At 50.5% G+C, this 27,018-nt stretch overlaps 3 protein-coding genes across 4 annotated transcripts in view; 1 reads left to right on the top strand and 2 right to left on the bottom strand.

The window, feature by feature from the left end:
* Positions 1-887, bottom strand: part of LOC131210202 (uncharacterized) — a 10,621-nt gene extending 9,734 nt beyond the window's left edge. The window contains exon 1 of the mRNA XM_058203413.1: positions 876-887. Within this exon, the coding sequence (XP_058059396.1) occupies positions 876-887 (12 nt within the window). The remainder of the gene's footprint in view (positions 1-875) is intronic.
* A 2,094-nt stretch (positions 888-2,981) lies between these two features.
* On the bottom strand, positions 2,982-4,997 carry LOC131210523 (Fanconi anemia group M protein homolog). The gene is made up of 2 exons (XM_058203781.1): positions 3,973-4,997; positions 2,982-3,903 (listed from the first exon to the last, which is right to left on the bottom strand). Exons 1-2 carry the CDS (start codon positions 4,927-4,929, stop codon positions 3,316-3,318), a joined length of 1,545 nt encoding a protein of 514 aa, XP_058059764.1. The 5' UTR covers positions 4,930-4,997; the 3' UTR covers positions 2,982-3,315.
* Positions 4,998-5,615: 618 nt separating this feature from the next.
* LOC131212281 (ATP-dependent Clp protease ATP-binding subunit clpX-like, mitochondrial) lies at positions 5,616-26,775 on the top strand. Of its 2 annotated transcripts, none has more exons than XM_058206083.1 (7): positions 5,616-5,650; positions 8,944-9,215; positions 22,911-24,120; positions 24,191-24,467; positions 24,535-24,684; positions 24,759-24,980; positions 25,189-26,775. In XM_058206083.1, the coding sequence occupies exons 2-7, from the start codon at positions 9,143-9,145 to the stop codon at positions 25,411-25,413; spliced, it is 2,157 nt and encodes a 718-aa protein (XP_058062066.1). In that variant the 5' UTR covers positions 5,616-5,650; positions 8,944-9,142; the 3' UTR covers positions 25,414-26,775. The 2 variants fall into 2 exon arrangements, with proteins under 2 accessions (XP_058062066.1, XP_058062065.1); XM_058206082.1 differs by having other exon boundaries at positions 5,638-5,760.
* The last annotated feature ends 243 nt before the right edge of the window (positions 26,776-27,018 follow it).

Here is a 27,018-nt window from a genome sequence, read left to right as displayed (position 1 = left end):
GCGTCGAAGTCCTGGTGAGATGTTTGAGGTAATGCGGATTTACGGGACTCAACCGTCGCGTCCAACTCTCCCAAGCAAGAGGCCAGAAGCTCCATCTCACCCAGAAATCCAACAATCATCGAATATCCAATTGTACAACCCACGAAAAACCCCGTTACGGGGATGAAAAGAAAAGTCTGGCATAGAAACTGAAAAAAACGGCCACCGGCGGGCTCGCCACGAACCAGAAACTTAGTGTAACTGGTTGAAGACAGCTCCGTAGTCCAAAACTGAATGTATATCAAACCCAAGAAGATTTGCGGTACTAAAATGAACAGATTGTTCACGCGGTACCAGCGATTCCTGATTGTTTCGGCCACGGGGAGCTCACTGGCAAAGGATCTGTCATTGAGAAAATCCACTACTTGTTGGAACTCGTCAAAGTGTCCCGTATAGATACACGTCAGTACCAAAGTGCTGATCTGGATCATGCTATACGCCGACGAGACTGCCGAAAATTCCACGCTCTGCGGTTTGTACTTTGTGTAGTACAACTTATGAACCCAACTTCCCAAGCACAGTAGGTAGAGGACAATGTGCACTACGATTCGGCACTTGTCCGATAGGGTACGGAACGGGGCAGGAAAACCAAGCACTTTGAGAGCTGGGCGAAGAAAATGGAAGTAATCATTTTCGTGCCTAAGATTCCGGACGGCGTCCAGCTCTCGTTTAATCCACTCCATTGCAAGACTGTCACTGTACCTTTCAGAGTAGCACGGCTTTTATTAAATTCTCAGCAAAGTTGTGTTCCATCCTAAGCAATAACATTTTGCTTTCGTATAAGGAAAAACCCTTTGTGTGAAAAACTATTGAAAAATGCATCAACAACTCTTGACCTTTGCTACCATTCGTTTAATGTGAGTACGGTCCTAATGGCGAACTGTGTCCTGCGAATGTCTAATGCAAGACTTGAATGTGCTTCCATCGGGTCCCAAGTTCTTTGATCGCTCTTCCTGACGACCCAATCCAAGATTTAATTACTGGACTTTGTGTTGTGCCACGCCTCATTTTGAGTCCACAAAGTACAGAGGTCCCTATTGCCGCGATTCTGCTGTGACCCTCACCAAGTGTTTGACGTCTGTGCTCTAATTGAACGATAAGCGATGGAAATTATAGGAAACTTGCTTATGATGTTCTGTCCGCCATGCTTTATGTGAAGCCAGAAAAGACGGTGAGAAAATATGGGGGGATGTGAACACTACCCATCAATAAAATGATGTGCAATAAAGTTGCAAAACAAATGGGCTCGTAATAATGGGAAAATCTCACCTTAGCGCCGAGTGTATCATCCCGGGACGTATAAATTACGTCTGACCTGAATCCAGACCTGACAGAACCTGCCGCAATTTCGCGCTCTTGTGAGCCACAGTGGCCATGAAGAAACGGTAACCTTGTTTCGCTCGCCAATCGTATGTCTTTCAATTAGGCAGCCTGTTTCCCGATTTCACGGTTGGTCCCATAGCGGGAGCGTGTCGTTTGGATTAAGTGTTGAGCATCGGTATTTTACTAACCTTATCTTAAACTTGTATAATCTTAATGTATAATTGTATAATCTTATCTTAAGATATCTCTTGTGTAATTTGGCATGTTTGAAATAATTGCAAATGGGTGAAATGGTAAAATTCACCATAGATATGTTGATTTCCGCTTGTATCGCCTTCCAGAACGGAGAACCACGGGCGCTTCGGTTTAACCGTAAATGCAGTTCACGGATAGGCAACTTTCTCCCAAGGTCACGTCGTGTCGTTGCCACGTACTTGGCAGGTGAGTTATGATTCGCAGTGCCAACGACGGCCCCAAAGTTCTTCGTCCCGCTATTGCTTTCCAAACCGATGCGCCTGCAGGAGAACCACGACAGTTGCGGAGCATTATAATCAGCGTGACACGATTCTCTTCACGTGCGGCGTCAATGTTGGCGACACATTCGATCAAGGGACGCAGTTCGGGGCGCACACCACAGGTCTTTGAACAGTGAACGAATGGCCTCGATGGGGCCACATGATAAAATGAAGTCCATACGAGGGAAGGACGAACCCGTCGTCTTCAACGGCGTGAGCAGCATAACGGAGCCGTTGGGGGCGAATGGGACGGAATTACAAAAAAGAAGTTCCAAAAACCGTGCCCCAGAAGGCATAAGAGGCTTTACCCAAAGAAATCTAATGCACATACATTAAGACCACAGGTTTTGGGCGCGAGAAATTAATGCAGTTCCGTTGCCGTCGCCATAAGAAAACCTACCCTCGATTGGCACCATTTACGTTTCCGAGTGAACCGTGGAAAATCGAAATAACACTGTGGCCAAAAAGGAATGGGAATTTTTATTTGATACTTACTTGTGGTTCCGGTAGGAACAGATGTTTTTGTCTCGAAGGTGGCAACACTGTCATCAACATCGGTTTAACAGTTTCACTAAATTTTATATGGGGAAAGGAAATTCCTACTGCCATAACGTTGAATATGTTGCAGAAGGCCTTCGGTGTGCATAACAAGAGTTTATGCGTGGCACAAAATATTCAAAGGATGGTTGAAGCGCTGAAAACGAGACACACTGGACCGATATCGTTCCGCAACCACCGTACGCTCCTGACTTAGCACCAAGTGACTTCTGAATATTTGATCAACTTAAGAGACCGCTGGACAGCATTCTGAAACTATAGCAGAGAGAGAAACCGGAACGAAGAACGCTTGAAGGCTATACCGAAAGAGAGATTTGCGGCATCTTTCGAAAACAGGGAAAAACGTTGGCACAAGTTGGCATCCGGCAGGGATTACTTTCATGAAATGGATTTAGAACAACATAGAGTTTGTGAGTTATAAGCAAATTCTTATTATTTTATGGTTCCAGTAGTATAACTTGCCGACCGCAAGTTTGTGGCCGCAGGAAGGACGGATGGCTGACGTGAGCATGTTTAAGTAAAATCATGCGAGATTGTTTCCTTTTGCGTAGAAGCAACAACTACTTACCAGCATAACATTATCATTGGCGTTGAAAGAAGATCTTAAACTACTCGAGAAACGCAAGAAGTTAAAAAATGAACGTTCCATTAGGTCTTAACTGCTATAATTAAGAAGCGTAACAGTTTTTACTGGTTTCATGCCACTAACAGATAACGAGTCGAAAAGTGGACATACCGCCAATGGCTGATGAATAAATGCAATTGCACTCCATGATGGGTCACATCGTTGAAATCATACAGTTACGCTGGCTTCTGGGAACTCACGACGTTCCGGACCTGATTCTATACAATGTTTAAGTCTACCATGGCCATTGGATATTCAATCACTGTCGCTGCTCTCTAAATGAACAAGTCTCTTGCGACGTTTGCACTGGGACTGTTTGTCACGCCGCTGCACCTTCTTCCGTTTGGCCAATCGTTCTCGCTCGGCTAGATCCCTTTCAATTGCCGCCAGTGGCGAAAGCTGCGACTCGAAAGCAATTTCGTCGACTATGAAGGAATTATCCTGCGATTCGAAAATAGCTTGATCGTCGTCTGTGAAAGAGTTGTCCTTTTCGGCTACGATCTCCTCCTCCAGTGGAGCGTGTCGGTACCGTATTCCGGGGATTTTAAAATCCTCTCGTTGTCGTGCATCTTTCAGGGACTGTAGGTAGATGGCCTGCATATCGACGGAGTGCGCAGTCCGATCCATGTCGGTGACCTGGCTATTACGTACGATGAACCCGTCAAGCTGTGTTTCAAATTGGTGATCTTCGTCATCTTCCGAATCTTCTCCGCTGACCGCCGCTTCCAAGTCGAGGAAAGCAACTCCGGCTGGAAGTCTGCCACGGTGCTTACGCTGTGCTGACAGACTTGTTTTACGGATTCTCCGGCGAGGTGGACCTGCAGGTAACTTTGATGAATCGGGCTGAAAGTGCAGACATTGGGACACCATAATTAGGGCTTTGATACTTTACACGGGTAACAAAATCCATACCATGGGAACTTGTAGCAAAGCTTCGTCGCAATCGGTACTCTCATCGGACCATTCGGTGGTACTGTCGCGACTCGGACTATTATCCTTGCGATTGTCGTCCTCACTTTCGGAGTCTGCTATTCGGGCCCTACCATTTGGACGACGAGGAAATCCGATAATGCTCCGATCATTCTCCTGGCTAATGGGTAGGCCGCAATCCGGTTCAACTTTGTGGTCGGTAACCTTTCTACAACTTGAGTTCGGGCTGAACTGAAGATTTCCAAGAGGTGCTCTGGGTGCGTCCGCTATCCGCAGGCGCTGGAAGTTTAACCGCTGTCTAGAGGAAGTCTTCTGGGTCGCAAATACGGAAGGTGATTTTTGGGTCGCTATCATCGGGCTACTCCTGGCGATCGGTTCAAGGTGTGGTGGTGATGATGCGAGCAGAGAGGTATACGTTCCAGTAACGGGATGATGATTTTCTTTGAGCAACCTCTTTGTTGCGGTCGTTTCCGAAAATGGACCCACACCGGTCGCAGACAAATCAAAGAACACGTCTTCATCGTCTTCCAGCAGGTGGTTAAACGAATGCGAGGTAAGGCGTTCGTGAGTGGTCAGATTTGTTCCTGTCCCTGATGCCGGTTGCTCCTGCCCATGGCTCGGCACCAACTCGGGGTCCTCGGGGTCGCTCTCCAACACTTCGGAAAGGTTCCACTCGGCAGCAAAGTTGCGAACAGGACGCACTGGGCGATCGTCCGTTGCGAACGTGGCATCAAAAATGTTGGAAATAGAAGCGTCCTCTTCGGCGAAAGCTTCTTCGTCTACATCCTTCGGTGCTTCCTGTTTGGCCACCAAACTAGGCACTTGTATCTGGTACGGGAGCAAGGGTAAACAATCGATCGATGGACTGTCTGCCTCTGTCAAGGCGGCTCGCCGAATCCCATCGGAAAATGGTAATGCGGCAATCTTTGCTCGGTTCATTTCGTCCTGCGAAAGCAAACGCAAGCATTGCCGTGATCGCTCACTACCTGTCCACAAGGAACGGTACTGCGGAAGCCATTGTATGAGTTGTTCCACAGTTTTTGGAGTCTCAGTGTTCCACATCCGCGAGGGTGTCGAACAGAGCCTGAAAAGTAAAAAAAACTTGACTTATGATTGGAATTAAAGTTATTATTCTAACGACTCACAACAGTAACAAAACAAACAACTTCGTGAGCACAACACCGGCATAGAGATCCTGAAGGTGAGAGGTGCGCAAAAGTGTCAGCAAAATTGCATTCAAAATGGAAAATTGCATGCAAGAAAAGATTCTTTCTGCTCGTGCAAGAAAATATGGCTCTTTCTTCTCATTGGAGCTCGTTCGCAAAGCACAGCGCAGCTGTCAAAAGGCCGCGGCGACAAGAGCCAAAGAACCAATCGAAGAAGAAAATAAAGTTACGCACACGGGCAAATAACACCGCACTAATTCCGGCGCAGCGTGCGATCGGATTCGTGAATCGGAATTGTGCGATAGCGTGCCGTGTTGGTTCTGGTGATTTGTTTTCCCGTTCGTCCGAATCCTGATTCCGCTGCCTTTGGCACCCCGCTACCCAGCACATTGTGGATCCCGGCCGTACGTTCTGAACGTGGTAAAGTGCTAGTTCCGGACGGTGGGTTTTGTAATACACCTTACAAATTGCGGGAAGCAAAAGTGAACCAGTGAGTGAGTGAGTGAGCCATAACGAACAGACACAGTCACCACAATCGCACTGCGTTTCCGGCCGCACCGATAACCGTGCTGGCCAACCGTGTGAGTGGCCAAGGTTCTTGAAGGTGAACAAAAACACAATCCAGTTCGAGCGAAGGGGGGGCGCGCGGTGTGGGGGCAAGGATGAAATCGCGCAGTTTGGGGCCGAAAAGAGTTCAAAAGTCAACGGTCGATCGCTCGGCACCGCTTGCTTTGTGAGAAAAGTTGCGAAAGAACACTAACTTTGTGAAACGAACGCGTTCCGTTCCGTGGGAACTTCGTGTAGAAGCACGCAAAAACTCGGGCAAACCGATCCGGAGCACCATCGCGTTTAATGCGACGCAACATTTGCTTCCCGTGCACCACTTACGCCCCCCCATTCTGACGACCGTTTTCTTTCCCTTCTCAGCGTCGTCGTCGTCATTTGGGTTGGTCTAAAAATGTCCCGCAGTCCGCGGCCCCCGCGGGATCCGTAGCAAATGGCGCGGCAATGATTTCATAACAAGTGGCAAAAATGCACGCCCGAGACGGAGGGACGGGTTTGCCGTGTTGTCGCTTCGTTCGCTCCGTCACAGCTGTTTTGAAGGAAGGACCCCTTTCGGACGGCGTTCCTTCCGTTCCGTTCCCCGCGCACGGATGCCACAGGATACGGAGGATAAGAATGTAAATACACTCTCGCGGTTGGCCCCCTTTTCAACCTGGCCGTGAAACGAGAAACACATGCTGCGGGATTGCGCATGACGGGTAAATCGTAAACAAACTTTCGAAGTGGACGAAACACTCATCTGCTCGGGCAAGTGCGCCATCGATCGCCAGGCTGCCCAAGGCTTTGTTGCAATTGTTAATGGCAAATAATCGAATTGTTGCCACACGTTTAGCGGGGGGCGGAATGGACGGATCATTCCATGAGGGGCTTCCTGACGAACTCTGGAGCGCCTCTCCGACCGATTGACGTCATTCTTGGCGGACGGTGGCGCAAGAGGGCTCCGAATCACTGCCCGCGCAAGCTCCAGAATCCCGAGCATTAGAACGTTTGAAACCTGTTGCGCGCGCGCCCCTCTTGAGAAGGCTCTTCGCTGGTGCTGGCGGTTGGATGATGTATAAATAACGAATGATCTGAGCTTCAACCGTGGCCCAGGTCGGGAGGGCAGCTTTGCTGGCGGAGGAATGGGTGGGCAACGTAGGAGTCAAGCCGTTACCGTTGATTGACTGTGCTGTGGAACACCTTGAGCGCAAATAGGTTGCTGGTGGACCTAGAACGAAGCGCAGTATGTGGTGCTGGTTTACCTAGAACACGAAACCGGTCAATGATGCGGCCAGTTTCTATTTAGTGGGTTTTTTTGCAACGTCACCGAACCAGGGACGCCAAGCAAACACCTCGATGCCCCCCCTGGGTGGCTCAGCCTTTGTTTTGTCAAGGATATTATTTTCCGATGGGGATATTATGTCGCCGTTTCGCTTTTGCCCCGTGTCTGAATCAATATTCATCGCAAATGTTATAATCCTGCCTGCCTCATGCGCCACTTTAAATGAAGCTTATCTATGCGTTTTTGTAGAACTTCGTAACGCGGACCCCTCCTCCCAAGGTCCACCGATATCCAACGGAAACGGCCTCCGAAATCAAGAGTAATGGACTAAAATGGTTTCGGTGCCGAAACGGTGAGCACACTCCATCTTCTGTCAAGGTTTCCCCGATATAAAGTTTAAAGTGTTACAATAATGTGTTCTAAATTTTGCCTTCTAATCTTACCAGGAACTAAGTGGTTGCTGCTTCTTCCGCTGATTAATGGACCAAACAGAAGGTCAACATCGTTGGCGGGCCCACCTTAACTTCCTGCAGAGAGATGACTCGTTTGAAAAATGTGGTTTGGAGAACTTTTAAAACTCAGCAAAATAGTTTTTGTTGACTGTTCGTAGTTTCCCCAAAAAAACTCGGCCCACTAACCAAACGGGTCCGCTGGTGTGCGTGCTTTGCGCCGCTCCGCCTCGCTTATGCTGGGTGCGGGACGGGACGCCGCCTTCCAACATATCGGCGCACGTTTTGCGGACGGTTGCGGTTCCTCGATGCGGTTCGGGGTTCACCAAACGCGATCATACTGTTGCCGGTGGAAGACGTGCGCGCGCTCGGTACGACGCTGTTTCTCTCTCTCGGTGCGTGCCAATTGCCCCCCTGCGCTGTGGTTCGTTGGGCTCGTCGTTGTTGCCTTTCGTAGGGTTCCATCCGCTTCATTGCTGACGCCGTAATTAGGTTTTATAAGGCGACAGTCTTGAACGGCGGAACTGTGGTGTGGTGTACGCTTAAATGAAGACAGGGAAAGTGTACAAGAACTAGAATCGTAAAAACGTATCGTAAAAGACTCGGCTGCAGACTCGAAAGAGTTCAATTCGGACATCTTTCCTCTAGGTGAGGGCACCACGCAGTAGGATGATCACTTGATCGCTTCATTTGTGCGGTGCCGCTGGATTTTGGGGGAGTGCCGTGAAAGTTTTTCGATGCTTCGTTTTAATCTTTCACGATGTGGCTCCATTATTCTCCCTCGGAAGTGCTCGGAAGCCAGTTGCGGATGATGCAACCCGAAGGGGGTACGTATTCGGTCGAGAGTCCATTAGAGCGATTATCTTGAGCCGTAACCCTGTGGCCTACAGCCGTTCAGGTAGGGTCCAGACACGTGGCAAGGAGCCACCAGTGAAAGTGCAAGTGACGACGATCTAGATGGATGTGCTTTCCAGTTTTATTTTGGATCTTCGCTTTAGGGGGCCCGCCAACTGTACGTCTCGGGCACGTCCGTCCGGGAAGTTTTTACGGTGGGACTCAATCGTATCTCCCCCTCTGTGTACCGTTAGAGTATGGAGATTTGGTTCCTGCTCGTACACGTCGTAGGCCACACCGTTGCTTTTCTCCGGGCCGTTCTCTTTCGGAGCTGACGATCGAAGTGAAACCGAAAGGGGAGGAAAAATATGGGTTGTTACTCGTGTTTTTTCCTTCTCGGGGCTCGCGATTCATTATGGTGATTTTTGGGCTTTCCAGCAGTCTGATGAGCGAAGCGATAGACACTTTCAACCAGCAGCAGCCCCACAGCTGACAGCAGCTGGTGCCGACACAGTGATGATGAACGCACGATGGGTGAAACGAGCCGTGGGTTTTATTACTCTAAGCGAGATTAGGATCTGCCGGGCATAAATGTAGCTCCATAATGAACCTTCAATAACTGGTCTAGCGTTATGTGACACTAATTCGGTTTCGCGTTGTCCCTTTTTCATCTAAGCAGTTGAAACATTGAGTAACGTTTTGGGTGTAAAAATCGAAACGCGCCATTAAGTGTAGAAAAAATTGAACGACCCTAAAAGTGATACTCATTTGATACGTGTGTCCCATAATAACATTCCCGAGAAGAATAGCGCGTGAGCAGAGAGTGTCTAGGATCGTGAAAATCTGCTCCTGATCGACGGTCTCGGCGCCCGATCGAGATGCGTAGCGTGCGCGGAAGCTTCACCATCGGCCGGTTGGCGATCTATCCGAAGAACTCCAACATTCGTACTGGTAAGTACTGGCCATGTTACAGTTTGAGGAGAAAGGAAAACTCCTTGAACACCCCTGGAACTGGAACCCTTTCCCGTTCAGCGCGGTGCGCGTACTTGGTCCGTGGCCCTTCCCTGAAACGAGGGGCTGCACTCGTTCCGAAAGGCAACTACTGCCCTCCCTACCGGGACCGTGTCTTTTGCTGCCAGCTGCATTACTTTCTATGGTCCCTGTGCGCGAGCGCGAGCGCAACCTTGAGCGATGTCCCTTTCCAAGTAGCTCGTCTTTTATTTGTCCGCGGTCCGTTTTTCGGCTCGTCTAGCACGGCGCTGAAGGAATGCCGCACAGTTCAGCCTGAATGTGACCTTCGATGCGCTTCGAAACCACCAACAGCTAGAATGTCGGGGGTTTTATCAATTTCACAGTTCGGCCACCTGTTGAAACACCGCAACACCACTGACCAACTGACCATTAAGGCACGTTCCATAAATTTTGCTACATTTTTGGTTTGCCATTGCCATTGGCAAAGCTCATTATGTCGTTGAAAGCTGAGGGTTTTTTTTGTGTGTTACGGTTACTGTGGAACCGTAAAACCGAGACCAAGATTCGGATTGTAACTGAAATATGACCAATATGCCCACCGGCTTCTTCGGTCTCCTGTGGCGAACAGTTCGCATCTGCATATCGGGTGGGTGCCGGTGCAAAAGGATAAAGGTGAGAACTCACACGACGGACCAGCGATGTACGCGCACGGTTGTGGCCGTTTTGTTGCTTATTTCTTTATCGCCCTCGTAAGGACACAGATAACGAATCAATTATATTCTTGCACCGTTTCGCACTCGCTTTTTTCACTCCTGGCAGTGTTGTGTTGATAATGATTGTCCGCAACAATTGGGTGCTAATTGCCGGTCTGGGTTCGCGGACATTTCGTAACACCGCTCACGCAACATGAACGGATTTTGCTTCGTTCGTTGCACGATGAATGAAGTGGCATTGTTTTGTTTACCGGCACCAAGGGAGTTACACTTAAGACGCTCCCCAAAAGGTCGTATCACGGGCTTCGTATCATCAAACCAAATTCCCAGCTGACCGGCGCCAAGGCTGTTACCCACACCGACGTCTTGCGGTCGGCCGTAAGATAGCGCGCGAGCGTATCGTCGTGTCCGCTGGTGTCCCACTCGGGAAGGTCGATCTACGTTAGGTGCCTCGGCCGGAGCCGTCACTCGATGTAGGCAAAAACGCGGCTACCAAATGATTCTGCGGACGGAGAGAGTCAGCTTACGAGAAAGGGGGTATCCTTCTCAGGCAACTAAAAAACCACAACAAACGTGCCCACGGAGATCGATAGTGCAATAAAAGTCTCCAAGAAAAGCGCCTCCGTCTCGACTCGCTCTGCTGGCTAAGATTAGCGTTGATTAAAACTCTCCGTGACCTTAGTCGTCGTCGTCGTGCGTTTGCCGGGGGACCGGCAGCTTAAACCCCCCGGGGCACACGGTCGCCCCGAGTCGCCCCGAGTCACCATGCTGCCGCTGTCACGGCGCCGACTAAAATTGAAGGTCAAGTCCCCACGAGATCTGCAACGAATAGTATCGCGCTGTCGCGCGCGCGCGCGCAAGTCGCTTAGATAATTGCACGTGATAGCCGTTCGTCCTTCGGCGGTAAGAGATCTTGGAGGCATGACTAAAAACTCGGAGCACACGCAGCGGCGTCGGATGGCCAAAACGACCGTTTGTTATGCGCATCGGAGTGTCAAACGGAGCATTGTTTTTTTCTCGTTCCTCTCTCGCCGACGATGACAACGGCAAACGCGAGGATTAATACGTTGGACGCGTTTGCCGTTTAAATTAAACTGATTCGTGAGCTAGGACATTCGTGCGTGCGTGCCCGGGTCGGTGCTTTTAGTCTGACTGGCCGCCTGAATGACTGGGTTGAATGACGGACGGACGAGTGATTAACGTTAGCCTCCGGCTGTGTTACTCCTGTTGATTGCTTTTTCCGATCTCCGCTTCGTAGGGGTCACGTTCAAATGGTAGGTCAATTCCAAAGAAAACGATTATCAATGTCAACAGTTGATTTTAGTAATCGGTATCTCGCGATCGGCGAATGTGAACGGGACTTATGCAAAATCCCGTCATTGCATCGTGAGTCAGGACTTGAGCCTAACCCTTGACGGCCAGCTTACTTTCGATAAATAACGAGCACGTTCAGGCTGAAGTAAACAGGATACAGATAAATATCGATGCCAGACTTCGATTCTGCAATGACATTATCAATTGCAATCTATTATCAACAGAATATCAGAGTGTGCAGTTACTTGCAAGCTCAGCTGTAGAGTGTCCGTTCGTCACCTTATAAGGCTCCAGTGCCATTTAGCTTGATACATAAATAGATGTATAAATGGGGTCAGAAAAATATCAGACTCATAATATCGGACAGACGGCGAATTGATTACTTGACTCTGGCTGTGCCCCAAAATGGACACTATCGAAGCAAAAATATGGGGACAGATTTTATTTTCAGAAAGCACTAAATTCCACTACAGCTAACTATGTAGCATACTTTTATTTTATCAATTCCGTTTCGCGCCACTACCACCAAAATTGTACCAGGTTTTACTCAAAAGAAGCTGGCAGACTTTGGTTTGACAGTAGCCGGAAGATGTACGGACTAACAGCGTGTTTCGGGGATCTTCGAAACAGATGCCCATTAAAGAGAGCCTTGCAATTTACAAGGTTTGAATTCTACTCACCGAAACTCACCATCGGACAACAAAATTTCTTCCACGTTCGCTCCACGCATCGCTACAATCAAAAGACCCCAACGTGTAATCTCTCATCGCACCTCTTGTACGCGGCGATAAGGTGTAAGGTCCTGTACTCGACGATCGGCAAGGTGTGTGCGCAATCAACGAACACGGGGACGATCGATTGGTGTCGATTTATGGGCCCTCTCTTTTTGTTGCTTATCTTTGCGAATCATTGCGCGCAGAGGTATGCTTCGTACGCCTCATTTCTTCGCTGTGCGTCTGATTTGCGCGTGTGACGTAAGTTGAAATTTCCCCAATTACGGTCGCTTGATAACAGATATTCATCCTGCCCCGGGCGAAGGTTTTCGAAAAGCGCCACATTAATTTTCAATAGAGTACCTGTTGGGCCGCCGAAAAACGGCTCATCACGATGGTGGTGGCGATCGGATGATGCTGGTGTCGCGTGTGGGGTTTTATTTTTCGTTGTCGTTGCCGGCGCCGCCATTAAGTATGCAATTGACAGCGCACGGAGATGGGTCTGCCTGCCTGCCTGCCTGCACTCTGGCGGTGGCGTCGAAGACGGCGCATCAGGAACAGGATTCAGCTGACCTAGTTACGCGTCCGACCAGGCGCAGGCGCGTCCGTGACACGATTGCGCACACCCAGACTGCGGCAGACGGAGAAGGTTCGGCGTAAAGTCATCGTCGTCGCCTGCCGCCAACTTCAGCATCCCAGGGCCAGTTTGGTGGTGGGCTGTGCATTGTACGCAGATTGGGTGGCCGCTTCTGCTTCCCTCAGTTTCTGTTGGGCTTGTGGTGGGGTGACCATTTACTACCGTGCCTGACAGGCACAAGAAGGAAATCAGTCAAACGCCCAACGCGTTTTATGATGCAGTTTTCGCCTGCCAGTCCTCGCCTTGTGCACTTTACTGTGCCCGTGCGGTACTTCGAACCGGTTCACCGGGCGTGCATAAAACGGTCGGGGCACTGTAAAGTTTATGTCCCCAGGAGCAAGTCCGAGCAGGAGTTGTACGAGTTCTTCGCCCGACCATAGCGTCGTCGTGATCGCTAATGGCGTCGTGTACTGGTCGCCAAAACAATGACTCCGTCTGTTTGCGCGCCTCCCCCCTTTTTCGAACCGATTATCGGCCGGCGAACGGGTGGTGAAGCATACCAAATGCGCGACCAGTGGGCTCGGTGGGCAGTCCGGTCACCCACACAGTTTTTATGCTTCACCAGTTTCGAAACTCGTGGTGGAAGGCGGCCGTACTCCCACTTTGTAACCGTAACCGTGGTGGCCTTTACGGAGGCAAAAATGGAAACTATTCTGCAAGAACGATCGCCCGTTGTTGGGGCGCGATCGCGGAGGACTCAATGTGGCTGTGTGTATTTTGAAGGCTGCGGCAATGCATCGCCCAGCTTTCTCGATAAGGCGCACTCCAGAGGGAGCCGAACTCCGACGATGTTCGGCTTATGCTAATGAGTTTCCGATCCCGTTTATTGGTATTCGCCGCAGCTCTGGCTGCTCGATCTCTCGGCAGAATCGGAAGTATCCGGTGGCCCAAAGTGTGGTGTGGTGTTTCCCGCGATTCGTTGTCTGAAGGTGAAGGTCATTGGCGGGCGACGACGACGACGCCGGTGCGTTGCGTATAGCGGCGGCAAATTCGGTCCCCAAGGCTGCTGTGGAATGCTGTCCCGATATGACTTTACGGTCGATTGATAGACGATGACTTTACGATCGGTTGGCTCTGTCTGGCGCCAGCGTCCGCTAACCAGTTTCTCTACCAAGTGTGACTTTAGACGTTGTTCTTCAGGGAAAAAGTGATCAGTCATCGGAGGGTACGATCATGCGTTGTATTGCAAAAAGTTTACAAATCAACATTCTCAAGAGTTATAGGATCAAGAAAATAGATGGAGAGCGAGCGAGACAGAGAGAGGGAGATCAATTTGAGACTTTTACTTACATTTTTTATCGATCTCCTTTGTGCTGATGCCTTCGGGGCGTGAGACCACCTCGTCTATCGGACAACCGAGAGCCTTAGGCAAATTCCTTTTCGCCGAGTTTCCAGCCGAGTCAAGGTCACGGCGAATTGTTTGCGAGTTTGGGCGCGATCACCCCAAAGCGCGAAAGGAGCGCCCGCGCTCGCGGACAGTGAAAGGAGTGTTCGGTGAGAAGAAATTTTTTGGCCATCAGCTTGGTCGGCGCTCCCGCTGCGCGCATTACGACAACCTGATGTACACCGCATTGTTATGATAATGTAATTAGAATAAAACATGACGTAAATGGTGCCATGACGGGCTGATGTGGCTGAAGTGATGAAGTGTTTTCGGCGGGAACCTGTTTGCGTTCGGGACGTCGCAAGACGATGGGCCAGCAGCAGCCACCAGCCAACCGGAGAGCCGCCCGCCTTATGCGGTAATGTTTGGTCAGTGATTCTTGCTGGAATGCTTCGTGCACACAACGCGCGCCGTTCCGTTTCTTCTTCGTCATCGCACCCGATCATCAGCTGATCATGGTCTTGCCTCTGCCTCCGCCACAAATAGGTGCGAGCGAATATCGCGAACACTGCCTCTGGCTAACCTACAGCGGTGCTGCTGCAGCAGCGGTCGTTGTCGTACAGCGTTTTTGTGTAAACAACCTGATAACCCTTCGGTCCGGCCATTTTTTTTTCACGCCCAATGTTTACCACCGTGTCATCGCGTGGCCATTGTCAAATGACGTTCGCTAGTGCGAACGTCACTTTGGCTGGTGAGGTCCGTTGTTTACGGACGGCCAAGTATTGTTTATCAGTGTAGCTGCTGCTGCTGCTGGTTTGATGGTCGTCATGCCTTATCGAGCCCAATCACACCGTTCACCGGGCCGGCAAGTGTGTGCGTGCCATGCGTGGCGATTGCACGCCCCTAGAGGGCTGTATGCGTATCCGCGGTATTTCCCGGTCCGGTCGAGTCGAGTCGAGAGCAAATATAGTTCGCAAAACACTCGGAACCACCATGCACGCAGAACACGGGCACTCGTGTGTGCCGTTCGTTGGTCAATAGTAGCCTGCCGGCCACCGCGTGGATAAATATGTTGCTCTCCCAAGGTCATTTCCATTAGGCCTCCGATAAGGCAGGGTGGTGGTGGTGGTGAATCTGTCGTCAACTTGACTGCCACAGCGCCACCGCTTCCTCATTCTATCATCGGTCGTTGTGTTGGAAGTGAAGTCGGGAGCGTGAAGCACGCCACGATCATGATTGATTTTTGTTAATTGATACGATTTAGCGATGCGCGTGTTACTGTGTGCGTTCGATCGTGCCAAACGCATGCCAGCCCATGCAGTGACAACCAACAGGATGATTAACAACAATACCTTCGTCGTGCAAAAATTAATGTCTTACGATCGCGTTTATCGTTGATCGTTGAAAACAAGCCGAATCCGCTAGGCTAACGCCTTTCGCGGGTCATTCCGCAAGATTCTCAAGATAACTTACAGGGTTAAAGTTATTTATATCCCACTGACGAATGTTCCCCGATCGAAGCTGCATAATCAACAAATGCCAAAGCAACTTTTTCGAATCATTTTTAATTTTTTTTCCGGCGGATCCACTTTGAACATTTTGTGAGTGACTCGACCGGGGCTGGAATGTTTTTTCATTGCAAAATGACTGATTCAGTATTGTATTTAGTACGCTTATCAAAAGTCTTCGGACGCGCTGCCTGTTATCAACAATGCAACTTTTCTATTCCAGTCTCACCAGGAAACTGTGCGAAGAAGTGTACAGCTAGTGCCGAATTGGGCAAATAAGGTCATGATTTCATTTCATTAACCTTAACTTCCCGAATTGCTCCTCATTTATTCTCTTGCATCTTGTTTGTCTCTGTTCTGAGGTGTAATTCTGTTATTCTAGAGGCAAGGACTGATTGCTTGATAGAATGATGCAGAAAATTTGGATGAAACTGTATAAAAAAGCAGAGCAAATATCCCCGTTGCTTTTGCGATACCACATCGAATTTTACCTTTTTAAGAATGAATCCCGTTTTATCTGAGATAAACTTGCTTGAGTTTGTATTGTTTCGCTTTATATTATGGTGAATGGAACAGGGTCCCGAAAAGACTATAGTAAGCGCGATAAACAATATCGATCGGTCCCAACCACGATGGAATCTACTATTGACCAAACAAAATTAGTTTTTATAATACCCCACGAAACCAATGACCATAATTTAATTTATTTTATTTCAAACAAACAGTAAGATTGTTCGTTGTTCGAATAAAACCATCAATTCCATCGTATCGACCCAGAGTAGTCTTATCGCCGCAGGGCCCCATACCACCTGCGGCTGGGCTGGTTACCAGGAGGCGGCAGTTCCCCAACGGTGGCAAACATGGCATCGATCGAGAAACCTTCGATCGAACGAGCCTTCCTCTAACTCTAATGCCCGTGGTGTGTCGCGTGAAAGAAAAATGGCCCGTTGCGCCGTCTTCCGTGGCTGCGATCTTGCAACATTTCTCTTTTGATTGTGTTGATTTCACGGGACACATCGCGCCTGGCCCCCCGGGGGAGGTCGTTAATGGGACCAGTGTTTCGTTGTTACGTTGATGTGTTTGTTGCACTCGCGGCGTCCGCGTTTTCCCACAACCCGTACCATCGTTCGCGCGGACCACTTCCTACGAAATGGCCAAACATGCGCATTGTTGCATCGGCTGCTCGCGGCTGGCTTGCAATGCCGAGGTCGTCGAGTGCAATTGCAAATAATAAAGCGCGCGCGCGCACGTGTGGCGAAATGATCGCTACATTAAACAATCATAGATCTACATAGTGGCCCGTAGGCCCCGTGGCCGGTTCCACCATTTTTGGACAACACTTATTTTGCGGCACGTACGCCCTCAACGCGGCGGCGGCGGCAGCGTAGTAGACGGCACACCGGGGCCCCCTTGACATCCTTCTTTTTCAATGCACTTTCCGGCGCGACGTACCTCATAACGAATGCCGAATGCTATGCGCGCCCGGCATAATTCGTAGCGAGTCCCCGTGAACCTTCTTCGGCCCGACAGGCGATCCGATTGCCAACTTTGTGTGTGCCTGTCGGCATTCCTCGTCGCCGCGGGGACCCATAGTCTGGGTATGGAATAGATTGCTTGTCACACAACGATCATAACATAAGCGACGAACCCCGACGCACCCCGGGAACAGTGAGCCTCACGCGCCCCCCACCGGACCCATGCTCCGGCGGTTGATTCATCGGGCGTGTTGTTTCACTTTTAAGGAGCGAAATGTGCGGTGTGTTGTAGGCCATAAATTACGGAACAATGCGCGCGCACGGCGGTTCGGTTGCGGTGAAGAAACTAACCTCACATTTCACGACCGCAATGGATCGGGGGCGCAATGGATCAAGGTGCACCGCCGCGGTGTATCGATCGGTCAATCGGGGATCGGTGAGGTCGCCGATTTTTTCCTTCCAAGGCGGCTCCACGGACACAGCTCCGCATTCGCATGAGCATGAAATGGGGCAATTCGCTATTGGCAAAGTTTTTCGGCAACGATGACCACTACTTGGTGCACTTTTGGGGCCCACTGCACGCCCCGGCGGACACGGACCGTTTATTTCGTTTTGTTTTTACACTTTTCGGCCAGCTTGCGCATTCCAGGCACGCACGGGGCGCAAGCACGCAGGCGAGCTCGCGGCGAAGGCCCGCATGACCCACTGCGCAATGGACGGGATTATTTATATTAAAGTAACATTAATAACAACAATGCGCGGGATCATACGGGTATTATTTATGCTTTTCCAGGGGCCGGAATGACACACGTCATTACGACCGACCAGCACCCGGCCGGCCGGGGCACGCCATGTTGCCAGGAGTTGCCCGGCCAAAGGCATTACGCAGCGAAGGAGGCGGAGCACGAGTGTCCTTAAATGGAGTTTAGGCTCGTCATCCATCTTTTCTGTTAATTTATTATTTCGTTTAACCGAAATGTATGCCATTTCGGACGGCTGGTGATGCAATAAAATGTAATGAGAGAGAGATACATGTAAGAAATATACACATTTTTCATGACGATCATTTCTCAAGTAGGATGAGTCCCAGCTCTATATGGTTAATGCATTGTGGTGCCATCATTACAGCACTCCGCGAAACACGCTGTCTGGGGCTCTTCTTCTTTGTGTACAACGGTAGCCAGCCCTTTTCGCGCGGGAAAACGCACACGGAACCACTTTCAGGAAACAGGAACCGAACGACTATCCATTGGGTGTGTAACAGGTTCCTTTGCGCTATGAGAAGTGCTACCTGAAGCGCCTATCACAGAAGAGCATGATCAATGCGAAGTGTTGGATCTAATTGTCTGATACTTTCTCACAGACATCCATTCACGGCGCATGTACTTGATCATTTCCTTGATATAACAGGCACACCATTGTTCGATTTTCCCAACGTTGGTTGCCTCCATCATACTCTTATCGTTGAGTTGTGGCATTGCTGATATCATGCGGATTAGCTATTCTTTCGCCTACAGAAAACTTGGTAGTGCAGTCCACAATCAGCTTGAAAATGACTATCAGCTGTTCTACCGAACCGATCCACTAAAGGATGTCTAGCATGAAGTCCCGTGGTGGGTATCAGTGACAACACAAAAGCATCCTTATCACGTGGTTTTGTAATCTTGAATTCGCGTCTTTCTGTGTCTGATGTACATGGAAATAGAAAGCGAAATTCAAAATGTGGCGAGATAGTGTGGACAGAGGTGTGAACTGTGTTGGCGTTAAATTCGAGAAGAATCTCGTAATAGAAATTTCATTTTACTGATAAGTTTGGTTGGATGATTATTTAGCTAAGGCCACACAAAATGACCGTTAACCGAAGAACCGTTTGACGGTTGACATGGAACCTGTGAAGAGTTTCTGGGAAGAGCTCTAGAATTCCGAGTATTATTATTGAATTGGAAAATATTAGTCAAAAACCACAAATTTTTATCGGCTCAGGTTACGTTCTCCGTATTCTGGAATGCAGATTGGAATGCTATTGATCGTCTGGTGGGGAAAATGATCTGAAAGCAACAACAACCACCAGTTGATAGATCTTAGTTTTGAATGTAGAAAGATAGAAATTAAATCAAAATCACCTCAAGGGCGGCTGTAAAAGGAGTTTGGAGTTGTTTCACGAATCGAAGCCAGGGTGCAAGACGAATATGAATTTAAGTGTGAATTGCTTGCCCCCCTAGGAAGTATTAATCTCATTTTGCGTCCCACGAAGATTTGCGGTAACCTTCTTTATGCTTTCGGTGGAATTTTATAGTAAAAGCCTTGGGAGGTATTTTACAAATAAAGCCGGCGTTCAGACGTTAAAATTAATACACTTTTTGAGTTACTTTTACTAAGCCCACTCAACTACTTATTGACCCACGTGGTATGCTTTTGTTTGTGCACATCTTTGTTTTTTCTGTGCTGATTCTTTTCATTCTGCTCTCTTAGCTTATAGTTTTTCTGTTCCTCATTTTTGTGGTTTCGTTTCATTTTCTTCCGCTATTATGCTCCAACCAACCAAACAACCAACCGTCGTGTGCGCCAAGTCAGAGACTGCTGGCCAAAATAGTAATAAACCACCGTGGTCGTCGTCGCGCCACCGCAATCTTTTTGTGCAAAATCCCTCCCGTCAACTGGCGCTGGCCCAGCGTTGGCAAGAAGGCGGTGGTGACCCAAAAAAATCCTTTTGACCCTTTCTTAGACGGGCCGCGGCCTGTGGGGGGCCATTCGCTAAGGTTTGGCAGTTATGATCGCGGGATCGGGGCTGTGTTTCGTTTTCTTTTTCGGTTTTCTGGTGACCATTATTGCAAAATACCTACCCCCCCGGTATATGTTGTGTGTCGGCCATTGTGCGGCCCGATGAAAAATGTCGCTGGAATTACGCCATCTTCAGGTGGCGCTGATGAGGGCTCCCGACGGTTTTCGGTGCGTCAAGAGTTCTCGAACCAATTGAACGCCACCGATGACCACGGTTCGTGAGAAGGCGCAAAGCTCTTGAGCCCCAAGCCCCGTATAAGGACGGGCTACCCAGCTCTCTGTGAGGCGTGTGCGGCTCATTTGGAGCAGGGATTCGCCGAGGTCACGGGCCGACTGACGGGGTGGCGCTCTCGAAAGACTGTGTCGAGCTTCAGAAATCAACGTTTCTGGAACGCGGCCATTAACACCATTTGTCCGGGCCTGAGTGTGAGGGCCCTCCCGTGTGCCGGGGGCTGAACGGCGGCGCTGAGCTACTCATTTAGGGCAGGGTTGGGCTGTGAAAATGAAAAATATGCTAGAAATGTCATTAATCATCACCGCGGCGTGGCGCTGGAACGCTCGGGGACGTAAACAATGCCCAGCAAGCCCCACCAGAGCGCCGCCGCCACTGACTTAAACGCGGAAGTGTGTGGCCAAAAGGGTACAAGGCTTTGTTTTGTTAATTGTTGGCCCGTGTGTGCCTGTTTTTTTTTTTGGCTGTTTGATTTGACCACCCCCAAAGTGAAGACTCACTCGTGCCGGACGCCTCTGGTTTGGGCGCCCTTTCACGCATGGACGGACCGGCAGCTTTTCACGAGAAGGCGACGCGGCCCCCGATGCCCGTAACTCATCGATCTAACAACCGTCACCGTCGTCGTCAATGATTGCTTTGATTACTGTCATCAGCGCCGAACACTTTCACCTGTGTCGCGGCTGCTGCCAAACTGTCAAAATTGCACATCAAATTCAAACCGTTGATGCCGGTGGTCGATCGCCAAAAAACAGCTGTCTGTCTGGCCGGGCCCACAATGCCCGGCCAGGGCACCTTTTGGGATGATGTAATTTTAGGTTCGGCACCGTGTGGCATTCGATTGCTCAACGTTAACTATTTTTTGAACCCACCAACCTAAGATCGCCCGCGAGAGAGAGAGAGAGAGAGAGACCGACCACTTCTGGAGCCTTTTTGTGGTGCATTTTTGTTTGGCTTAGCAGGAGGCGCTAAACATAATATAGCGCGCGTGCGCCTTTTGATCGATTGGGTAACGAGGTGATTTATTTAGATACAGTCGAGAGTCGGCGGTGTTGGGTGAGAAAGATGATCCTCTCCCCACCGGGGTGGTACGCGCAACACGGACCGCGTTCCGCGGACCTTCACTTGCGCGCGGTTCGTTAATGAAAAATTACTAAACCACTAATTCCCGCTACGGCGCACGGGGGGACCTTTTTCGTGCGGCGCGTACTGTGGATTGGTCACGGTCCTAATACACCATCGTCGCATTCATGTCCGCCCAGGCCCCGCCGTCCGAACCGTGGCGATGGCAAGATAAATGATCGCTAGTTGGGGGCCCCCCCTTTTTTTTTTGGAGTGAAGAACTGTTGGCTGGCTGTTGATTTGAAGATAGATTTCGGCGTCGAAAGCTTCAGATTTGCCCTCATTTTTTGCTTCTTTCGGGCCGCTTTGGGCGTCAATGTGTCGTCACCAGCGCAGTCGCCAGACTTCCAGGCTGTCATCCTGAGGTGCGTGGGAATTTTTTGGGGTCCAACTTGCCCATGGAGTGCTTGCTTCTTACTCGCTGCTGAAGGACCATGAATGTCGCACCCTGATTTAGGTGCATTTGTTTGCCGTTGCACGTCTCGCGGTGCGGTCCATTATGCTGACGGCGGGTTTTGACGGTCCATAATCGTTTCACGCGTAGCTCAGCACACGACGGTCGCTTGTTTCTTGCCACGAGCGGCGCTCAGACGCGCCCGGGCGTCTAACGATCGTGAGCGAGCCTTTTATTAGCAACTGTAGCAGCAAGAGGGTCCGAGGCACGGGGAGCTTATAAGGACCCCCAAGACAGACAGACACGAGGGGAGAGCCGCACATTAACCGCCATTTACGCGCGGAGCGGCACGATCGTTGTGCATATGGGTGAAACAATAGCGCCGCGTGTGTGTTTGAATGAATGAAAGCAAAACGGCTAGCAACAACACTCATCAGCAGCAGCAGCATCAACAGGGCAGGGCAGGGCAGGGCGGAGAGTGGTACATTATGGGCGAGACAGTGTTTGGGCTTTCTGCTGTGACCTAATGGCTTCCCCAATTACGTCCGCGCGTACGGGGGCCCTCTCTGTACGTTACACCTACCATTAGACGACGCTGGTGATCGTGATGAGTTTTGCCTTTCTCCGAGCACTTTCCGGCGGCGCAATCTCAATCTGTCGCCTTTACGAAAGCTAACGAGATTCGCATCTGGCGGGCGCGCATCATCATGATCATTAGTTTATTGAGGATCATCTCATCTGTGCTTGGGCCGGGTAATTCGGCGGGAAGCCGTGCCCGATCCTGGGGTCAGCCCCGACGGGGTCTCGCTTGCCCTAGCCACTTTCTCTGCCGCGAGCATTTTTTTTTTCTACTTCTGGTACCCACCATCCCATCCCGGCCCCTGGCTGGCCCCAAGAGGTTCACATTACATCAGACCCTTCCGTCGTGGGCTAGTCCTGGCTCGGGCCGGCTTGGTTGGTGAGTGCGAGGACCGTGCCTGACTTTCTGTTTTGGCGCCGCCAACCGCAGGCGGGAGGTGGCCTCTCCGGTCGTATAACGATGATGATTATCTGTTTCTGCAATTGCGATAGATGCAATTGGGGGCTCTCTTACGTACACACTTGCGCGGGGGTCACCACGGTCACGGCGAGGCCCGGTGAGAAAACCATCCTAACGACTGTGGCGAAACACTAGCAACGGTTTGTGGATTATGGTTTCTAATACCCTTTAGCAACCTGTAGCTTGTTCGCTATCCGATTCGCGATTCGCGCCTAGGTAGCATCTTATAGTGGACCACTCCAGTCGCATCCTGCGATCAAGAAGCGGTTCTTGGTGGATATTTGGAATTTTTCGTAGGACTCTTTCGGGTGCTACTCTGTTGTTTTACTTTCTTTTCGTTGCCCAACACCGTTCGCTGTTTTAGTAAGATTTTTGTCAACTTTGGAAATGATCTAATTTTCATTATTTCTTATTCCCCTTTTTAGGTTCTGTGTGCCTAGTTTCGTCCGCTATCCCCAGCAGTAACCAGTTCCAACGGCAACACCATCCACAATGCACGCTAACAACACTGACCACCAGCAGCAGCTCTCCGTCCGGCCAGCATTCTTCGTGCAGCAACAGAACTTCCGGTAGCCAGCATAATAACCACCAGCACAGCATAAATGGGTGTTCCTCGGTGCTGCTGTGTTGCCCTTCGGCCGCAGGGCTCACCGACACGCCGGTGTCGTCGAAGCTGGACACCAACCGCTTCTCGCGCCGCTCGTTCCACGTCTCATCGGTCTGTGATAAATCGTCCTCGAAGGATGGCAGCGGTGCCAGCAACGGCAGTGGTACTTCCGGTGCTTCTGGTGGAAGTGGAACGACACCACCGCCGACCGGCGGGAGCAGTGGCACCGGTGGTGGTGGCTCCGTTTCATCCGGTGCCGGTGGCGGTAAGGACGGTGGCAAGGAGCCACCGAACAAGAAGAACACCCTATCGTGCCCGAAGTGTGGCGATCCGTGTACGCACGTTGAAACGTTCGTCAGTTCGACGCGGTTCGTGAAGTGTGAAAAGTGTCACCACTTTTTCGTCGTCCTTTCGGAGGTGGACTCGAAGAAAACGATCAAGGACACGGAGACGAAGGGCGCCCGGAAGCCACCGCCGCCGCCGAAGAAGATCATGGAGTACCTGGACCGGCACGTGGTGGGACAGGACCTCGCCAAGAAGGTCCTGTCGGTGGCGGTGTACAACCATTACAAGCGCATCTATCACAACATACCGGCACCGGCCACGGGTTCCGGTGCGGCCGGCGGTGGCGCCGGCTCCCAGCAGCAGCTCGACTCAATGTCGCGCAGTGGCGATCTGCTGCACATCTCCGGCATCGGCCACACGATGATGAGCTCGGCCCCGTCCGAAGTGCCCCGGCCACCGATGGGTGCCGGTGGTGGCCACGGTGGAGCCGGTGGCGCCGGTGGGGCACACCATCCCGGGTCGGAGCTGCTCGACAAGAAGACGCACGAACTGAAGCTCGAGAAGAGCAACATCCTGATGCTGGGCCCGACCGGTTCGGGGAAAACGTTGTTGGCGCAAACGATCGCCAAGTGTCTGGACGTGCCGTTTGCCATCTGTGATTGTACGACGCTGACGCAGGCCGGCTACGTCGGCGAGGACATCGAGAGTGTGATCGCGAAGCTGCTGCAGGACGCAAACTATAGGTTGGTGGGGCGAGTCACTGGCATCGCTTGCGGGGGTCAACAGTTCTCATGGGATGATCCGTCTTTTTAGCGTTGAACGAGCCCAGACCGGGATCGTGTTTCTGGACGAGGTGGACAAGATCGGTGCGGTGCCGGGCATTCACCAGCTGCGCGATGTCGGCGGTGAGGGTGTCCAGCAGGGTATGCTGAAGATGCTCGAGGGTACGATCGTGAACGTGCCGGAACGCAACTCACCGCGGAAGCTGCGCGGCGAAACGGTGCAGGTCGACACGACCAACATACTGTTCGTGGCGTCCGGTGCCTACACGGGGCTGGACCGTTTGATCGCCCGGAGATTGAACGAAAAGGTACAAGAGACAGAGCGAGGCCCAATCCGAGAGAGGGGTGTTGTTAATTTTTATCGGGGCTTTCTAGTATCTCGGTTTCGGAATGCCGGCGAGTTCGTCGGAAGGACGACGGGCTGCACAAGCGTCCGCCTCGCCCATGGACAACGATCAGGTGGAACGGGACGCCAACCTGAAGAAGGTGCAGGCTAAAGATCTCGTCGAGTTCGGAATGATTCCGGTGAGTGCCGCTGCTGGATGACGTTTTTTGAGCCATCCTAACGGTTTGGGCTTATCTTTTGGGAACTTGTGCAGGAATTCGTCGGTCGTTTCCCGGTGCTGGTACCGTTCCACAGTCTCGATGTCGATATGTTGGTGCGCATTTTGACCGAACCGCGGAACGCGCTGGTTCCCCAGTACAAAGCCTTGCTCGGTATGGACCAGGTCGAGCTGTCGTTCACCGACGAGGCCCTGAAGCAGATCGCCCAGCTGGCGATGGAACGGCAAACCGGAGCCCGTGGACTGCGGGCAATTATGGTGAGTGTTTGCGAACCCCAACACTACTTTATTCCAATTTAAAAATTGACGCACGTACATTTCGGATCATGATCATGTTTTTTTTGTTTGATGATTTGTTACCATTGTTTTGAGAACTGCGATTCGATTCCTCCAATCCAATGTCGCGGGGTCCCAATGAGTAGGGCAAAAGGATAAACTTAAAAATTAAACCTACACCCGTTCCCAGGAAACGCTGCTGCTCGAGCCCATGTTCGAGGTGCCCGGCTCGGACGTGAAAGGCGTTAGCATAACGGAGGAAAGTGTCCGGGGCGGTGAGCCGGTGTACGTGCGGCGCGGAGAATCGGGCGCATCGAGCAAGGACTCATCGTCCGCCTCGGGCGATGCATCGGCGCACGGTAGCAGTACCTCTGCAGAAGAGGAAGAAAACACAAAGGTGCGCGTTAAGCAGTAAGCTAGCGAGCGTCTCGAAACACAGGACACGGTCCACGATCCGATTGCGCCGGACGTGCCGGATAGGCGGGCAGTGTAACACAATTGTACATAAGAGAGCAGCACTATTCACATACGGCCGCGCGTTCCTGTTTTTGCTTCCGCCAAACATCTTCCCCACGCTGCTCGATGGACAAACGGTGGACATGGTGAATGGTGTTTCGGTTCCCTAATTGGCGCATTGGCCGCTCCCGTTACGTGCTCTGCCCTTGCAGTGCGCCCCGATTTTATTAGTGTATAGTGTCCCTCGACCAGAACGTTCCTTTTTGCAATATGTCGATCGGCTTACATTCTCTCGGCAAAGACGATGTCGGAAGACACAGGATTTATTCGACTTTTTAGTTAGCGTACTCCTCGCGGCTGAACGTGTGTGTTGCCATAGGTTGAAGACGGGACATTGGATCGCTTTCTAGCTTAACGTTGATGATCATGATGATGAGGAAACAATCCCTTTTTGCAATTTATTTGATAGGCACACGGTTTGGTCGCCGAGCGCTCAATTTTTAAGTAGATTTTAGCGAAAGGCACATGGACAGCGGAACTGTGTCCAACATGCGTCCAACGTGCGATCGATCCAGAGCGCGAAACGGGATCGTTAACGGTGAAAAAGTTAAAACATAGTTGGCAAAACACGTAAATTGTGGTAGAGAAAGGGAAACTCGGCGGCGGCACCACGTTGTAGCTGAAACGGAGCCCCGTTAACGGATGATTGGTCACAGGTAGAAAAGAGCTAAAGAAAAATCATCAAGTATGGACGCATATTCATCAGTTAGATCTCGTCTCGTAGAAGCTGGGTTAATTGTGTTTTTTTGTTTCGGCTAAGAAAGGGAATAAAAACGGCGAGCGAAGAGAATAGAAACCGTAATTGGAAATATGAACGAGATGCCTCTGCCCTATGGCCGGACGCCAGTGAATGACGACATAAGTAGTACACTATACGAGGGGGGAAAGGGAACAAAATGGTGGAACAAATCACTGAGAAGATGTATAAAAACGCGCTCACTCACCCTAAAGAGACCGGTTCTTGTGACCGCACGGAAATGAGGCACCGTAAGTGCGCGCGCGCTCTATTTTCCGCATCCGTCAGGCCGGCGCTGATCGGAGCACGTGAAAGAGAAAGTGTAATTAGTGTACGTGTACAAGCAAATTTACATTTTTTCCTTAGTTTAGTGTTTTTGTTTCCCAATTTTGTGGTTCATTAGACTACGGTACTCGTCTCTACGCATCTGCGCGAGGGAGCGACACCACGATACGAGATATTTAAGTTAAGTTAGTGAAGTGAAGCGAAATAGTAATAAAAAGTATATAATGAATAAAAGCCATGGCAGGGATATTCGATATTGGTGGTGAGTCGTCGCGGGGTGAGCGCATTGGCAGATGACTTAACAGTAGCTCTATTACGAAAAATGTGTATCATACTGTACCATGATGAAATGTGGGTTTTGTTTTGCATGCAGCGATTGCACTCGCGGATGGTTGACGAATTCCTCTTTTTGGTCTCTTTGTCTCATTTGTCTTAGAACATTGCTTGAACATTCTTTTGAAATGGCATTATTCCAAGAACAGC

Source organism: Anopheles bellator, chromosome 2 (assembly GCF_943735745.2).
Source record: "Anopheles bellator chromosome 2, idAnoBellAS_SP24_06.2, whole genome shotgun sequence".
In the NCBI taxonomy this organism is placed as follows: domain Eukaryota; kingdom Metazoa; phylum Arthropoda; class Insecta; order Diptera; family Culicidae; genus Anopheles; species Anopheles bellator.
Note: the sequence above shows the minus strand (reverse complement) of the source record. Positions and strands in the feature narration are given on the sequence as shown.